Source organism: Miniopterus natalensis, chromosome 1, assembly GCF_054644295.1.
Source record: "Miniopterus natalensis isolate mMinNat1 chromosome 1, mMinNat1.hap1, whole genome shotgun sequence".
NCBI lineage: Eukaryota > Metazoa > Chordata > Mammalia > Chiroptera > Miniopteridae > Miniopterus > Miniopterus natalensis.
The window spans coordinates 80,291,730-80,307,932 of record NC_142081.1 but is presented as its reverse complement, the minus strand read 5'-3'; the positions used below and the strand labels follow the sequence as shown (position 1 = coordinate 80,307,932).

The window sequence follows — 16,203 nt, the reverse complement described above, 5'->3', positions numbered from 1 at the left end:
AATTGAAAATTTTGCACATCAACACAGAATTAAGAAAATAAGTAAGAAGAAAATGGGCAGAAAGTATTCTTAAATACATATGTCTGACAATAGACTTCAGAAGAGGACTCTTAAAAATAAAAAATAAATATTAAAAGGTTAAGTCATCCAATTAAAAGATAAACACTTCTCCAAAGTGGACATACAGATGACTAAGAGACATGTGAAAAAATGCTCAAAGTCACTAATCATCAAAAAGATGCAAATTCAAAGGACAATGAGGTGTCACCTTACACCTGTCAGAATGGCTCCCACCAACAAAACAACAAGTGACAAGTGCTGGTGAGGATGTGGAGAAAGGGGAACCCTAGTACACTGTTGGTGGGAATGCAGGCTGGTGCGGCCACTACGGAAAACAGATGGAGAGTCCTCAAAAAATTAAAAATTGACCTGCCATTTGACCCAGTGATCCCACTTCTAGGAATATATCCTAAGAATCCCAAACCACCGATCAGAAAGAATATATGCACCCCTATGTTCATAGCAGCATTATTTACAATAGCCAAGATCTGAAAACAGCCCAAGTGCCCATCAGTAGATGAGTTTAAAAGCTGTGGTACATTTACACTATGGAATACTATGCAGCTATAAAAAAGAAGAATCTCTTTCCCTTTGAGACAACATGGAGGGACCTGGAACATACTATGCTAAGTGAAACAAGCCTGTCAGAGAAACACAAGTATCACATGAACAAAATAAACCGATGAACAAAACAGATCCAGAGACATAGAAGTGCAGAATAGACTGACAAACTTTAGACGGAATGTGGAGGTGGGGAGTGGGGAGAGATTAACCAAAGAACTTATATTCATAAGCTATGGACACAGAAAATAGTGTGGTGAAGGCCTGAGGGGTGTGGATGGGGGCAGGACTGAGGGGGTCAATGGGGAAAAAAGGGGGATATCTCTAATACTTTCAACTACAAAGATAAATTTTAAGAAATAGGCAAAAGACCTGAACAGATATTCATATATATATGAATGGCCAAGAAGCACATGAAAATATATTCAGCATCTTTAGTCATAGGGAGATGCAAATTAAAACCACAATATATACCATTACATACTCGCTAAAATCACTATAATTAAAAATACCGACACCAGCAATTGTTGGTGAGTATATGAAGCAGTCAGAACTCCCATAAATATCTGATGAGACTGTAAAATGATACAATAACTTCAACCAACAATTTGTTAATTTCTTTTAAAAATAAATACCTACCAACCTTATGACCCAGCAATTCCACTCTTAGGTATTTAACCCAAAAAATGAAAATGTATGTCCATAAGAAGACAGAATTTTCATAGTAGTCTTAATCATAATAGACAAAAACTGGACAGCTCCAAATGTCCATCATCAAGAGAATAAATAATAAATGTAATTTTATACAATGAAACAGTACTTATCAACAAGAGGAACAAACTACTTATACAAAGAACAACATGGATGAGTATCACAAATATTTTGCTGTCACCATATCAATCACTTATATGAAGTCTGAGAATAAGCAGAATGTATCTATGGTTAAAAAAGCATCAGAAAGGTTGTTTGGGTGAATCAGGAGAAATTGGCAGGGAAGGGAAACAAATGAGACTTTCTACATCTTTATAAAGTTGTGGTCACATGGGTATGGGTATCTGTCAAAACTCATCAAATTGCTGATTTCATATTTATGTGTTTTATTTGTGTGTAAATTTTATCTGAAATAACAAATGTGAACAGATAAAAAGTAAACATATTAACAGTGAAAAACTCAATGTGTAATGATTACTAAACCAAAAAACATACTCATGAAAATCTATTTTACATTTATATTTCTTAAAGATATTTTCCCCCAAAATTACAATTTAAAAGTATATTTTATTACATATTTTAACCTACTTATAAGATTGTTATAATTGTTTTACACAATCAGATAACGTTAATGATGAGTTAATATATAACTTTGGAATTTTTTTCAAGGGATTATAATACTGAAACAGACTACCAGTAACAATAAAAACCACCTTCCCATGAATCTTTTCAAGGTATCGACATTAATATTTAAATTAATTCTAGTAAGTGGTTTGAAAATCTGATCTTTTGTGATCCCAGAGCTTAGTATTATGATAGATGAGTCAAGTAGCAATTAGTCAAACCAACCTGAATGCAAATGTACAAGCACAGCTACAGAGTCATTTTCAAAAGAAGAGTGAAGGCCTTGATATACTATGTTGAGAATGCAAGTTTATTTTAATGGTCCTGACACTTTGGACTAAGGACAAGTAATCTGCTGTGAATGACATATAGAGATATCTTTACATTTTTCCTGCAACATCTGTGTAAGCACGCTGTATAAGTTTACTAGCTATTCGGTTGCATGTACTTTTGTTTTTGAAGATAAAATTTAGCAAAAATATAATCCAATAAAATGTTAACTGAAAAATTTCCTTATGAAATCAAGAGATATACTAAAAAAAAATAATTTGAATTTTTGTACCCAAATAAGTTTATACAACCACCAAGTGGTTTTCTAAGAATACTACTACAAAACTTCAGTTCCCTCTGAAAAGTCCTATCTTTAGAATAAAGATGCTTTCATGGTACAATTTTTCTAAATAGGCAATTTAAAAATACTTGATCCAGTTTTTCTGCTCTAGGGCTATTCCCTAAGGAAATAAACATGGATATATATAAAAATTTAGCTACAAAATGTTCACACTATCAAAAAAATAGAAATAAAAATAAACACCTTCTCAAACGGCAGATGAGTTCAACAAATCTTAATATATCCACATTATAAAATCATAAGTATATCTGACAAAATAGAAAATCAAAGTGAAAAATTAGGTTACCAAGTAGTATGTGTGATATAATATGCACTGAAAAAAGACAAAGAATCTTTATATTATTTATAGAAAATGAGTTTATGAGCAAATTTTCCCTTTTTCTTGTTTATCTCTATTTTCTGAAGTTACCTGTAGTTTTAAAAGTTGTAAAAATTTTATAATAAGAAAATGAAATGTTATTAGAACAGATCAAATATCAACAATATATTTTAGCAAGATGGACTGGTGAAAAACATGCACAGGCAAACAACTGTATGATAGAAAAGCAAATTAACAAATTGACATGGGAAAAATATTAATAAAAGTTTTACAGTCACTATAATAAAGAATGTGAAACATGCTTCCTACTTTTCCTGAAAAATGAAACTCTAAATGTTATGATTTATTTTCCTTTCAAGTACGAGCATTTTGTCAAACTTCAGTATCTTGCATCTATTATATGGTAGGCGCTATGCAAATTATAAGGGATACAAAGTAAAGGCAATACTACTAACAAAGGAGAGACTAAGAAACTAGGTTATCTTTTCCTTTGCTACTGTGGAAGTTTAACTTTGGTGGTTAAATCACTGGCCAAGATATTGGGTTTGCTCTTCAAGTGGATTTGTTAGTATTTGTCACACTCCCTAATCTGCTTTTACACAGCGCCCTTTGGTCATAGAGGATATCAAGTGAGGAATTCAAACCGGGTGAGGAGTGTTCTAAACAGACTTCTGGACCTCAAAATACATTATTATATTCATCTTCTCAGACCTTCAATTCTGTGCTTCATACAATAAAGAGAAAATTATTTTTAAATTTCTAAATTAGTTATACCTTTCCCTCAGATGTGTTCCCTCTTTTACCACTTCTGGATCTCTCTTGCTGATATGTAGTAAAATATCCAATGTAGTTATTTTCTCCAATAAACCAATATAACAATTACACTGAAAAAGATCTGGAATACGTTAATCCTACTAATTGCAATGGCTTCAAAATCTTTCTTTCAAGTGTCCTTTTCTCTTGACTACAACTCACAGCAGCACTCCAAATGAACAACTCAGACGCAGGGACTTACCAGTGCTTTACTGTCCTGGGTCCTGCCTTCTGTGTCACTCATGACTCCTCCTCTTTAAGCAAGAGAGACTCCAAGGCCCAGCACTGTAATAACTCCCTATCCCTTTACCCATTAAAACCCCACCCAAGTTAAAATAAAAACTGTAGGACATCATGCTACACTCAAGATCTGAATCTTGCTTAAAGAAATCACGCAGCTTTCCTGACAAGTTTCACCTTTAAATCATTACCCTAATTCTCATACAGACATGGTAAGACAAGTCCTCTATCAAACAAATGCTAATGGTAAAAATTTCAATTCATCCTATGAAAGAGTAAGGCTTTCAATTCTGTTTGAAACAGAAAAGACATAGAAGAATTTGAATAAATAAGAGTATAAGAGTTCATCTAAAAAGAATAAGATTTTAACATTTCCATTCAGAACTATAAGACAGTAATTAAAAAGTTTATGTTTATAATGATTATGACAAAAATTATAATGATTACCACTTGGGCCAGAAAGCTTGAAAAATATGTAAATTAAAATAATTAAAATAAACAAGAACTGCTTCTCCATAAAAACATAATAAATGCAGTGATAGATAATATATTACAGTGAGAGATATTTATAAATGAAGATATGCTGCTAAATATTACCAAGTAATGATTTCTTTATATTTTATTATATAAAAAGGCAGTGAGCAAAGAAAAGAGGAAGAAGGAGTGAATGGCAAGCAATATTTAATTAGGCTCTATGTGTTTATTTTTAGTTAACTTAAAGTATAAATGATAAGCCTGGCCAGGCATGGCTCAGGGGTTTAACATCGACCTAGGATCCAGGAGATCACGGTTCGATTCCCGGTCAGGGCACATGCCTGGGTTGCGGGATCATCCCCAGTTAGCGGCGTGCAGGAGGCAGCTGATCAATGACGACTCTCCCATTATTGATGTTTCTATCTCTCTCTCTCCCTCTCCCTTCCTCTCTCTGAAATCAATAAAGATATATTTTTAAAAAATTAAATAAATGATAAAAAATCAAATGTTTGACTTTATATTAAAATTATTTCCAAGCACATAAAAATAGTTTTGGCTATCTCTTCAATATAATATACCAAATGATCCAAGACTGAATACACTTGGTAGAGAATAAAATGGTAATAACAGTTGCTCGTCTTAAAAGTTTAAGGACTTTTTCCAACTCTAATCTGAAGATAAATGTCAAATCTCCACATCTACACAGGATGAAATCACTTGTGGCAGAACAATGCTCCAGCTAAGGATAAGAAAAGCCAGATAAATTAAAACATTATCTGGCCCCGGCCGGTGGTCTCAATGGTTAGAGCTTCATTCAGCCCACGTACCCAAGGGTCTCGGGTTCGATTCCCATCAAGGGCGGACACTTGGTTTGTAGGTTCAATTCCCGACCCTGGTTGGCCTGAGTTTTAAAGACTGAAGGCATGGGCCAGGGCAGAGAAAACCAGCTTTGATCACACAGAGGGCTCCTGTGGGAGGACAGAGAAATTATCTACGTTTTTGGCAGTAACACTGGACTGAAGTGACAAAGCTGGAGATTTGAGAACTTTTTCCACCTCAAATCATTTGCTAAACCCAAACCTTGAAGTAAAAAAGCTAAGTCCTAAAACCTGAAAAGAATGATGGCGTTTTCCACAATTTTCCAATGCTGAGGAGACAAAAACTAGAATATAGGATCTGCCAGGAATAGCGAGTACACAGTTCTCAGTGTGGGAAGGAAACAATTGCTGGGGAGGACCTCAAGTAGACCAAGACTTACCGAAACATCCACCATGGGAGAATCCGTGGGAGATACCAGTGCACTTTAGACAGTGATAGAAATGAACTAACGAGAAACATTTTATGAAGTAGGAGAGAAAAGGGATAATTGCTTAGGTGATACCCTTAAGCAGGCAAGAAAAGATGTGAACTAGTGCAGAAACAGAGGTGGCCCTTAGACAGATGCACGTAGTAAAAAAAGGACATAAATTAGAAAAGTCAGAGCTATGAGTCCAAATGCAGGTAAGCTGGTGGATGGAATGGTGGGGACAAGCAGTTCTTTTTTCCATTTGGTAGGAGAGGGTAGACATCTGAGAAGAAGAGAGAAGAGATAAAATGGGCTCTAGGGGGAAGAATGAATGGACTAACAGAAAGCGAGAAGACTGTCTGGTAACACCAAGGGCCTGCTTGAAGAAAGTGGTCATAAATTTAAGGGAAGCTCATTTGGAAAATTTCTGTGATACTGTCCTGCCATATAAATCTGTGAAGATGTAGAACAGGCAGAGTTAAATTTATAAGGCTTAGGTTTTGCTGGGTGAGTAGGACAAAGGGAGAGAGGGCCAAGAGAACTAAGGTCATGTTGTATTAAGGTTGGTGATAATTATACCAAATTATATATGAAACCTGAGCTAAAGAGGAAAGTAAGAGCATAAGAGGCTTGAGGGACAGGAAAGCAGATGGGAGAAGATCCATAGAAATAGGTGCCAGTGAAGTTGAAAATGTACTACAGTCCGAGTTCTAGGATAAGTGATCTGGAAAGAGAGTGAGTGGTGGTCAGAAAGTGGGAAGTTTGAAATTGAGACTGGTAATGACCAAGGATAGGATGTAATCGTAGGGTGGATGGCAGAAGTAGTGTAGAAGACATGATGTTTGGAGGAGAAAAATTCAAGATAAGAGGCCAGGATATTGAAAAATCATTTACGTAGATATTTAAATCATCAAGAATTATGACAGAAGTAGGCTGAAAAGAGACAGTGAGAGAGATCCTAAAATCTTTAAGCAATGAGGGACACGACATAGGAGTGTGTACATGAGTGCAACAGGAGTATGTACTGGGTGGTAAAACGCATGAACCTTAGAGACAGAGGTGTTTAGAGAGGAAAACGAAACAGTGACCTAAAAACACCAACGAGGAACAAGCCTCAGCGTCCACTGGAATAGCTGCCTGGGAGGGACACAATTCCTGCTTGAGAGGACTGCAGTGGAAGCAGGACCTCAGGATGGTGATCAGGTTTCAGTTAGAGCAAGAGGGTGTAAGTAATGTTCAGAAAAGAATACACTGACAATTTGATTCATTTATCAATATTTACTAAAAGGCATTGAATTAGGCACTGGGCATAAAAGAATAATAAAGATATAATCTCAGCCCCCACAAAACTACGACTCAAATAAGTCTCATGTTCGAGTGATTACATTAAAGAACATAGTTAAATTTTTATAACGAGCTAACAGCTTATTAAGAAATGAGGATGCATGTATTTGAAGAATGATATAATAGAAGCTGTGATTATTTTAATGTATCTACCACTGTGATATTAATTATATGGCAATAACTGATTTAAGAATATGTGGGGGGAAGTAACCTTTTAACAATAAAGGCAGGGGCAATGGTAAGTCTGTGCTTTCACAGATACATGCAGTTACCTGAGACAAAGCAGCGTCGCGCTCTTCTATCACTGCATTCATTTCTTCTGCAGTTATTCTCTCTTTACATGCCTTGGTCTTGCAGATTCTATCCACAATTATAGCTCCAATCTTCTCAATAGCTATCCCTGTGTCTGCATTGTTTATTCTGTTCAGTAATTCCTGTAATGTCTACCAACACCATCATATGTTAGTCAGACATGAAGTTTTAATATATTTTATTTAATATAGGGTTTTAATTAATAGGCACATGTGAATTGTAAATTGACTGAGTGAAGTTATTGAATTTTCATATTGCAGCAAAGATGTACATTATTAGTGTGTCAATTCTTCTTTTCCCCACATCTTAGTTCTTGAAACCCACTCAATTGAACTTAAGCCTCTAAGATATAAGACTGACATCAAGAAATCTCCTCAGAGAATGGCTTACCATGTCATTTTCTTCAGGGTTAATATTTTCTAGCCTAGAAAAAAGGGACACAGAAAGCCTGATCAGTAGCATTTCCTTAGTGCAGCAAAATGAGTTCGCTTTTTAAATCTTTAGAACCTCAAGTAATTTCATTCGACTAGTCTTTAGAGTCAACCATGACACTGAACATATTAAAGTGCCACCTGCTCGACTCCATCTTTCAATAATGCTCCATATCTTCTGCACTGACTTCAGACTGTTAAGTTATTAATGTTTACTGCTATATATGACTACAAGGATCAATTGTTCATATGTGCTCAGATGAAGAAAGTTCCCCAGTGATAGGAGCATTCATTCTCATCATTACATTTATTCCTGGACTTTCACTTCTTACCAGAAACTGTAATTCCTCTGTTTTTTGGACATCATCACAAATAAAAGCAAGTATTTTTATTACAAATTTTAACTATGTTACCTCCAAAGCAATGACAAATAATTACCAGTAAATTTGACTTGAAAATCTCCCACTGCTACCTATTTGTTAACAGAAATATATAGAAAGGCTGACCAAAACTGAACGACATTTTTTAGAAGACTAATATTATTTTCTTTTTCATTACATATATAGAATTATTCAATTAGGGACAAAGAAAGCAAACTGGGTCCCCTCAAAAATTCACATTGTCGTAAAAGAATCACAGTGCTTACAGAAATGACTGTTGATTTGAAGAAATGCAGTAAAAGGGAAAAAAAGTCTAAATGACATATCTTAGAAAATGTCTATAATATAATTTAGGCCACCACTAAGTTTGGTAAATGAAATGAAAATCTGTAACGAGTATTAGTAAAATGATGTAGATTTAAAAAATGGCCTCAATTATTTTAAAATTCTACTAGAAGGTTTAGATATCCAAGTTCCTGGTTTTTCAAGCCCCCCGCTCCCAATTCCTGTGCTCCTACTTACCACAAAAAAAAAAAAAAGGCTACTAGAAAAAGATAATGGAAGACATCTAATAAATTTGTTACAAAATTATTCCAAACTCTACAGTTCAATAAAATAGCTACATTGATGGAAAGTACAAATTTTGGAACACTGAATCTTAACAGAAAAAAAAAAAAAGAAAAGAAAAAACTTTCTACACATATTTAAGCAGTATAAGTTAACAGGAAAATACAGTAATTTTGAATTATATAAACTTATCGTATCTCAAACTACTGTCTTCTTGGATTCACATTTTAACAAGGGTAAACATTCTCATGTTTTCTCTTTTTTCTCCTAAAATAAATGAACAGTTTCCAAATACCTTGTTTCATAAAAGGTTTTTCTACAAGAACTGTGAAGATGATCACTTATTTTTCACTCAATTAAAAAGCACAGTGGAAAAGTGTAAGATAACAGAAGTCTTACAGTTATTTATGGTCATGTAAAAGCATCTGAAGAACACCAGTGGCATGCAACCATCAGTTATTGATTGGGTAAATATGATTTAAAAAGGAAGCCAGGAGGGTGAAGATGGCGGCCCTCGCTCCCAGCCATGGACTTGATTTACGCCTAAAATCCTACGCAGCCAGCTTGGAAAAACCAGAGAAACATACCTGAGTGGACAGAATGCGAGTGGGGAGCACTGAAGAAACATCACGGAGTCTGGTAAGAGAGGGGGGCCTAGGAGGGGGAGTCCCCCCTGAAGCCTGTGCTGGGCTCTGAGCACCGAGGCTTGGAGGCTGCAAAGTTCCCTGCCCTTGGGAGTGTGGACGGCATCCAAAAGCGGGGATCGCACACCCTGAGCGGACGAGAGGGGAAGGAGCGCCCCATGCACAGGGCAGAGGGACCCAGGGGAGCGGTGTGTCCCTGAGGAGGGGACTGCGCCTTCTTAGGAAACAAAGCCTCTAATGGCAGATGGTGCCTTCCTAGGAAACAAAGCTCCTAATGGTGGATGGCGCCTTCCTAGCAAAACAAAGCTTCTGCTGGCGGACGCGACCCGTATCTAATGCTCAGTGTGCTGACCACAGGAAGGGCTGTCCCAAGGTGTGTGGCACCTGAGTGGTAAGGGACCAGAGGACTGCGCTGAGCAGCCGCACACAGGGACCCTCTGCCTCTCTGTGGGGCACTGTGTTGAGCCCCAGAAAGCACTGAATCTGCATGGCGTGGGGGAGGGGAGGAGCCTTCCCACCCTGATCTCCGGGTGCTGAGAGGCTGGGATCTGTGACCAGCCCTTAGGGGCACCATGGTGGCGCATGAAGTTGTCCCAGCTTTGCTGAGACCAGCGGTGCAGGGAGCTGCATGGAGCTGACTTTGGGTCCCCTCCTGCTGGGTGACTTGGCGCACAGGCGGTGGGACCTTTCAGGGAGGAACTCTCTGCCTGTGTGCTTTCTGTTTTTTGATTCTGATCACTGAACTAACTCCCACCTTCCCCAGGTGCACTGCGTGGACAGACCAGCAAAGGCTGGGATTGGGGTCTGCACAGTGGACTGTCTGAGGGGCGGGCCTGGTGCCACCAGCCAACCAGAGCTAGGAAGGGAGGGGCGGAGCCCACTTGCCTCTCCTGCAGCCCGGAGCACCGCCCCCAACAGGAAAGGGGCGGGTCCCACTCACTGAGGCCCCAGACACCCCCGCAGGGCACAGTCCCAAGGGGAAAGAATAGCTCACTGGAGGACATTACAAGAATAAGACTCTCAGGGACTATTGTTTGGGAACTGGAGGAAAAGCTGAAAACCCTTGCTGGGGGCAGGGCAGGCAAAGGACTCACCAGAATGTGTTTTTAATCGAACCCACTGAGCCCAGGCTGCTGAAACACCAATACACAAAAGGCAACAGGCTGAAATCAATCTGAAACTGCAGCAGGACAGAGCCTGGGAAACTAGAATCAGAGAACAAGGTAGGGACTAAGGAGTCGGTGGTGGAGCAGAGACTAACTCCCACAGAATGAGTGCCTGACAGCGACACCTCTAAGGGGAGTGATACCCTGAGCTACACTAGCCACCCTGCACTCTGAAGACTCTACAGAAGATTCTGGAGTAAGACCAGGCAACTACAAGGTTGCAAAATAGCTGACAAGAGGAGGTGGTCCACGGACAGCCTCAGATCAACCATCTACCTAAGGACACCAGAGCCAAACCTAGACAGCTCCTCATATTGAGTGATACACAACTACCTCCCAGGAGAACAGAAATCACCACACAAAACAGTGACCCGCAAACAACACAAGCGGCTCAGAAGGAAGACACCTGTTTGTCTTTTTTTTTCTTCTTCGTCTCTTTTTCCCTTAGGAAGAAGAGGAAGGGGGAAAAAATCACTTGTTTTTTCTTCTTTTTAAATTTTATAATAATTAAAAAATTTTCTTTTTAAGTTTTAATTTTTTTTCTTATTTTATCTCTTCAAAGAATTTCATTTTGCTTAGCTTGTTTTTGGTTTTGTTTCTCTGTTTTGTTTTCTTTCTTTGCTTTGTTTTGTTTTATCCTTGCTTATAATATCAAGACTTTCTTGATATTTCTGCTTAATGGCTGGGACTTTATCATTATAACCAGCAAGTTTACTGCTTTCCTCTATAGTTTCCCCAAATCTCTTATTGGACTCCCTCCCTACCCAGGCTTTATCTCTCTCTCCTTTCAATCTATTGGCATAACTGTTTTTTTCTTTCTTTTCTTTTTTCTTCTTCTTCTTTTCCATTTTGCTTTTGTTTTCCTCCCTTCTGTCTTCCTGTATTTTTGTTAGATTGTTAGTTTCTCTTATTCTATTTAATGTATTTTTAGTTTTTCATTTTCAACTATTATCCTATTCCTATTCTCTCCCTTAATTGTTTGCTGGCTGCTCTTTCAGAATCTTTTCTCTGCCTCTATTATCTCCCAGTAGCTTCTCTATTTTTAACATTTTAGTTTATTATTATTTTCTAAATTTTAGTCACTATTAACAACAAAATACTTCTATCTCTCTAAGCTTTACTTTTCTTTCTCTTTCTTTTTTTAAGCTATTTTTTTCTCTAGAACTTGTGTTCTCCCTTCACGCTCCCAGTTCTAGTTTCCCTTGGGTTGTCTTCATTGTGACTGTCGAGATATTTTGTAAGATACCCCTTGTTTCCTGGAAGTTTAGCTGGGTATTGTCCTGCCTTGTCAGCACCCGTACAACAGCTTACATGACAAGGTTCGGGCTGTGACACACAGCCAATGTGAGAGGAGAGTCCTCCCAAGGACTGGTCAACAACAATCTAGACCCAACCACAACAGCAGAACCCAAAGAACACGCAAAAGGGACACCCAAAAAAGGGACACGCCTAGAGAGCAAAGAGCTCAGAAGTATAAGGAAAACACACCTCTGGGTTCCACTGGACTCACAATACAAAATCCCTCCCCACAAGACTGGGAGACAGCAAATAAATCTAATATATAGATACAAACACTAAGACCTACAAAAATGGGGAGATAAAGAAACAACCCCCAAATTAAAGAAAAGGAAACATTGCCAGAAAAAGACTTTGATGAGATGGAGTTAAGCAAGTTTTCAGAAACAGAGTTCAGAATATTGATTATACAGATGTTCGAAGAAACTAATGAGAAAAACAAGGTACTAGATGGTAAGATCGAGGAACGTAGTGAAAACATGAAAAAAGAGATACATACCATAAACAAAACTCAGAAAGACATAAAGAATGCTATATCTGATATCAAGAATGCACTGGAAGGAATTAAAAGCAGGCTCAATGAAGTAGAGGACAGAATAAGTGACTTAGAAGACAAGGTAGAAAAAAATCACTCAATCAGAGCAGCAAAAAGAAAAAACACTTAAAAAGTATGAGGACAGTCTAAGGGAGCTTTGGGACAACATGAAGCAAAATAACATTCGCATTATAGGAATGCCAGAGGGGGAGGAAAGAGAGCAAGGGATAGAGAATTTGGTGGAGGAAATATTGAGAGGAAACTTCCCTAGGATGGCGAGGGAGAAATCCACACAAGTTCAGGAAGCACAGAGGGTTCCAAACAAGAGGGACCCAAAGAGACCCACTCCAAGATACATCATAATTAAAATGGCAAATGTCAAGAACAAAGAGAAAATATTAAGGGCTGCAAGAGAGAGACAAGCAGTGACCTACAAAGGAACCCCCCTAAGGCTGACAGCTGATTTCTCAACAGAAACTCTTCAGGCCAGAAGGGAGTGGCATGAAGTTCTCCAAGTAATGAAAAGCAAGAAATGCAACCAACACTGCTTTATCCAGCAAGGCTATCATTTAAAATTGAGGGTGAAATAAAGAGTTTCCCCGACAAAAAAAGGCTAAAGGAATTCAGTACCACCAAACCAGCATGGCAAGAAATGCTAAAAGGACTGCTCTAAGAAAAAGAAAGAATAGTGAGAGAAAAGTACATCAGCATAAAGGGGAAAAATGGAATTAAATAAGTTAATATCAATAGTAACCTTAAATGTAAACAAAATAAATGGTCCAATCAAGAGACATAGAGTAGCTGAATGGATAAGAAAACAGAACCCAAATATACGCTGTCTACAAGAGACCCACCTGAGAGCAAAAGACTCACACAGGCTAAAAGTGAAGGGATAGAATAAAATATTCCATGCAAATGGAAAGGAAAAGAAAGCTGGAGTAGCAATTCTTATTTCTGACAAAACAGACTTCAAAATAAAGACCATAACAAGAGACAAAGTTGGTCACTACATATTACTAAAGGGATCAATCCAACAGGAGGAAATAACCCTTATAAACATTTATGCACCCAATATAGGGGCACCTAAATATATAAAAACTTTCTTGGTGGACATCAAGGGGGAGACTGACAGCAACACAATCATGGGGGGGACTTTAACACCTCACTGCCAGCACTAGACAGGTCATCAAGACAAAAAATCAACAGGGAAACAGGCCTTAAATGACTCACTAGACCTAATGGATTTAATTGACATTTACAGAACATTTCACCCCAAAGCAGCAGAATACACATTCTTCTCAAATGCACATGGAACATTCTCAAAAACGGGTCACATGTTAGGGCACAAGGCAAGTCTCTACAAATACAAGAAGACTGAAATCATATCAAACATCTTTTCGGATCACAATACCATGAAACTAGAAATCAACCACTATAAAAAAACTCAAAAATATTCAAACACATGGAAGCTAAATAGCATGCTATTAAACAATGAATGGGTTACCAAGGAGATCAAGGAAGAAATCAAACACTTCATAGAAAATAATGAAAATGAACAGACAACAACCCAAAATCTATGGAACACAACAAAAGCAGTCCTGAGAGGAAAATGCATAGTATTACAGGCCTATCTCAAGAAACAAGAAAAAGATCTAATGAACCATCTAACACAACAACTAAAAGAACTAGAACGAGAACAGCAAGAAAAGCCCCGAGGAAGTAGAAGGAAGGAAATAATAAAGATCAGAGCAGAAATTAATGACATTGAAACTAAAAAAAAATACAAAAAAATCAATGAAACCAAGAGCTGGTTCTTTGAAAACATAAATAAGATTGATGCACCTTTAGCCAGACTCACCAAGAAACAAAGAGAGACGACCCAAATAAATAAAATCAGAAATGAAAGAGGCGAAACAACTGACCCAATAAAAATACAAAGGATTGTAAGAAAATATTATGAGTCACTATATGCCAATAAACTGGATAACATGGGTGAAATGGACAAATTCCTAAAAGCATACAACCTTCCAAAGCTGAATCAAGAAGAGGCAGAAAGCCTGAATAGGCCGATAACAACTAATGAAATTGAAGCAGTAATCAAAAACCTCCCAATAAACAAAAGTCCTGGACCAGATGGATTTATAGGTGAGTTTTATCAAACATTCATAGAAGAATTAACACCTATTCTATTCAAACTATTCCAGAAAATTAAAGAGGAGGGAAAATTCCCAAACACTTTTTTTGAGGCCAGATTCGTCCTCATCCCAAAACCAGGTAAAGACACTACAAAGAAAATTACAGACCAATATCCCTGATGAACACAGATGCTAAAATCCTCACTAAAATACTAGCAAACCAGATCCAGCAATACATTAAAAAGATCATACACCACGACCAAGTGGGATTTATGCCGGGGATGCAAGGCTGGCACAATATCCGCAAATCAATAAACGTGATACATCACATAAACAAAATGAAGGACAAAAATCATATGATCATATCAATAGACGCAGAAAAAGCATTTGACAAAACCCAGCACCCATTTCTGATAAAAACTCTCAGCAAAGTGGGAACAGAGGGATCATACTTCAACATAATAAAGGCCATATATGACAGACCTACAGCCAACATCATACTCAACCAGCAAAAACTAAAACCATTTCCATTAAAAACAAGAACAAGACAGGGATGTCCACTTTCACCACTCTTATTCAATATAGTACTGGAAGGCCTCGCCATAGCCATTAGACAGGAAGAAAACATAAAAGGTATCCAAATTGGAAAGGAGGAAGTAAAACTGTCATTATCTGCAGATGACATGATATTGTACATAGAAAACTCTAAAGACTCTCTAAAAGTACTACTAGATTTGATAAACGAATTTGGCAAGGTAGCTGGATACAAAAATCAACATTCGAAAATCAGTGGCATTCTTATACACCAACAATGAACTTTCAAAGAGAGAAACTAAAAAAAAAAATACCATTTACCATTGCAACTAAAAAAAAAAGATACCTAGGTATAAACTTAACCAAGGATGTAAAAGACCTGTACTCGGAAAACTACAGGACACTGAAAAAAGAAATAGAGGAAGATTTAAACAAGTGGAAGTCTATACCATGCTCATAGATTGGAAAAATTAGTATCATTAAAATGTCCATACTACCCAAAGCAATTTATAAATTCAATGCAATTCCTATTAAAATACCAATAGCATATTTCACAGATCTAGAACAAACATTTCGAAAATTTATATGGAACCAAAAAAGACCCCGAATAGCTGCAGCCATCTTAAGAAAAAAGAACAGAGTGGGAGGGATCACGTTGCCAGACATCAAACTGTACTACAAAGCCATTGTAATCAAAACGGACTGGTATTGGTACGACAACAGACATATAGATCAATGGAACAGAACAGAGACCCCAGAAATAGACCCACGCCATTATGGTCAGTTAATATTTGACAAAGGAGGCAAAAGCATACATTGGAGTAAAGCCAGTCTCTTCAATAAGTGGTGCTGGGAAAATTGCACAGATAAATGCAAAAAAATGAAAGTAGACCACCAACTTTCACCATACACAAAAATGGATAAAAGACTTAAATGTAAGTCATGAAACCATAAAAATCCTGGAAGAAAAATAGGCAGTAAAGTCACAGACATCCCACATAGTGGAATTTTCACTGATACATTTCCTAGGGCAAGAGAAACAAAAGAAAAAATAAACATATGGGACTACATCAAACTAAAAAGCTTCTGCACAGCAAAAGAAAACAGCCTCAAAATACAAAGGAACCCCACGGTCTAGGAA

General features: G+C 37.4%; 1 protein-coding gene across 1 annotated transcript in view; it reads right to left on the bottom strand.

The window, feature by feature from the left end:
- MIPOL1 (mirror-image polydactyly 1) overlaps window positions 1-16,203 on the bottom strand; it is a 241,455-nt gene that overhangs the window by 180,006 nt on the left and 45,246 nt on the right. The window contains exons 6-7 of the mRNA XM_016198454.2: window positions 7,765-7,798; window positions 7,335-7,505 (exon numbers count right to left, since the gene is read on the bottom strand). Coding sequence (XP_016053940.2) covers window positions 7,335-7,505; window positions 7,765-7,798 — 205 coding nt within the window. The remainder of the gene's footprint in view (window positions 1-7,334; window positions 7,506-7,764; window positions 7,799-16,203) is intronic.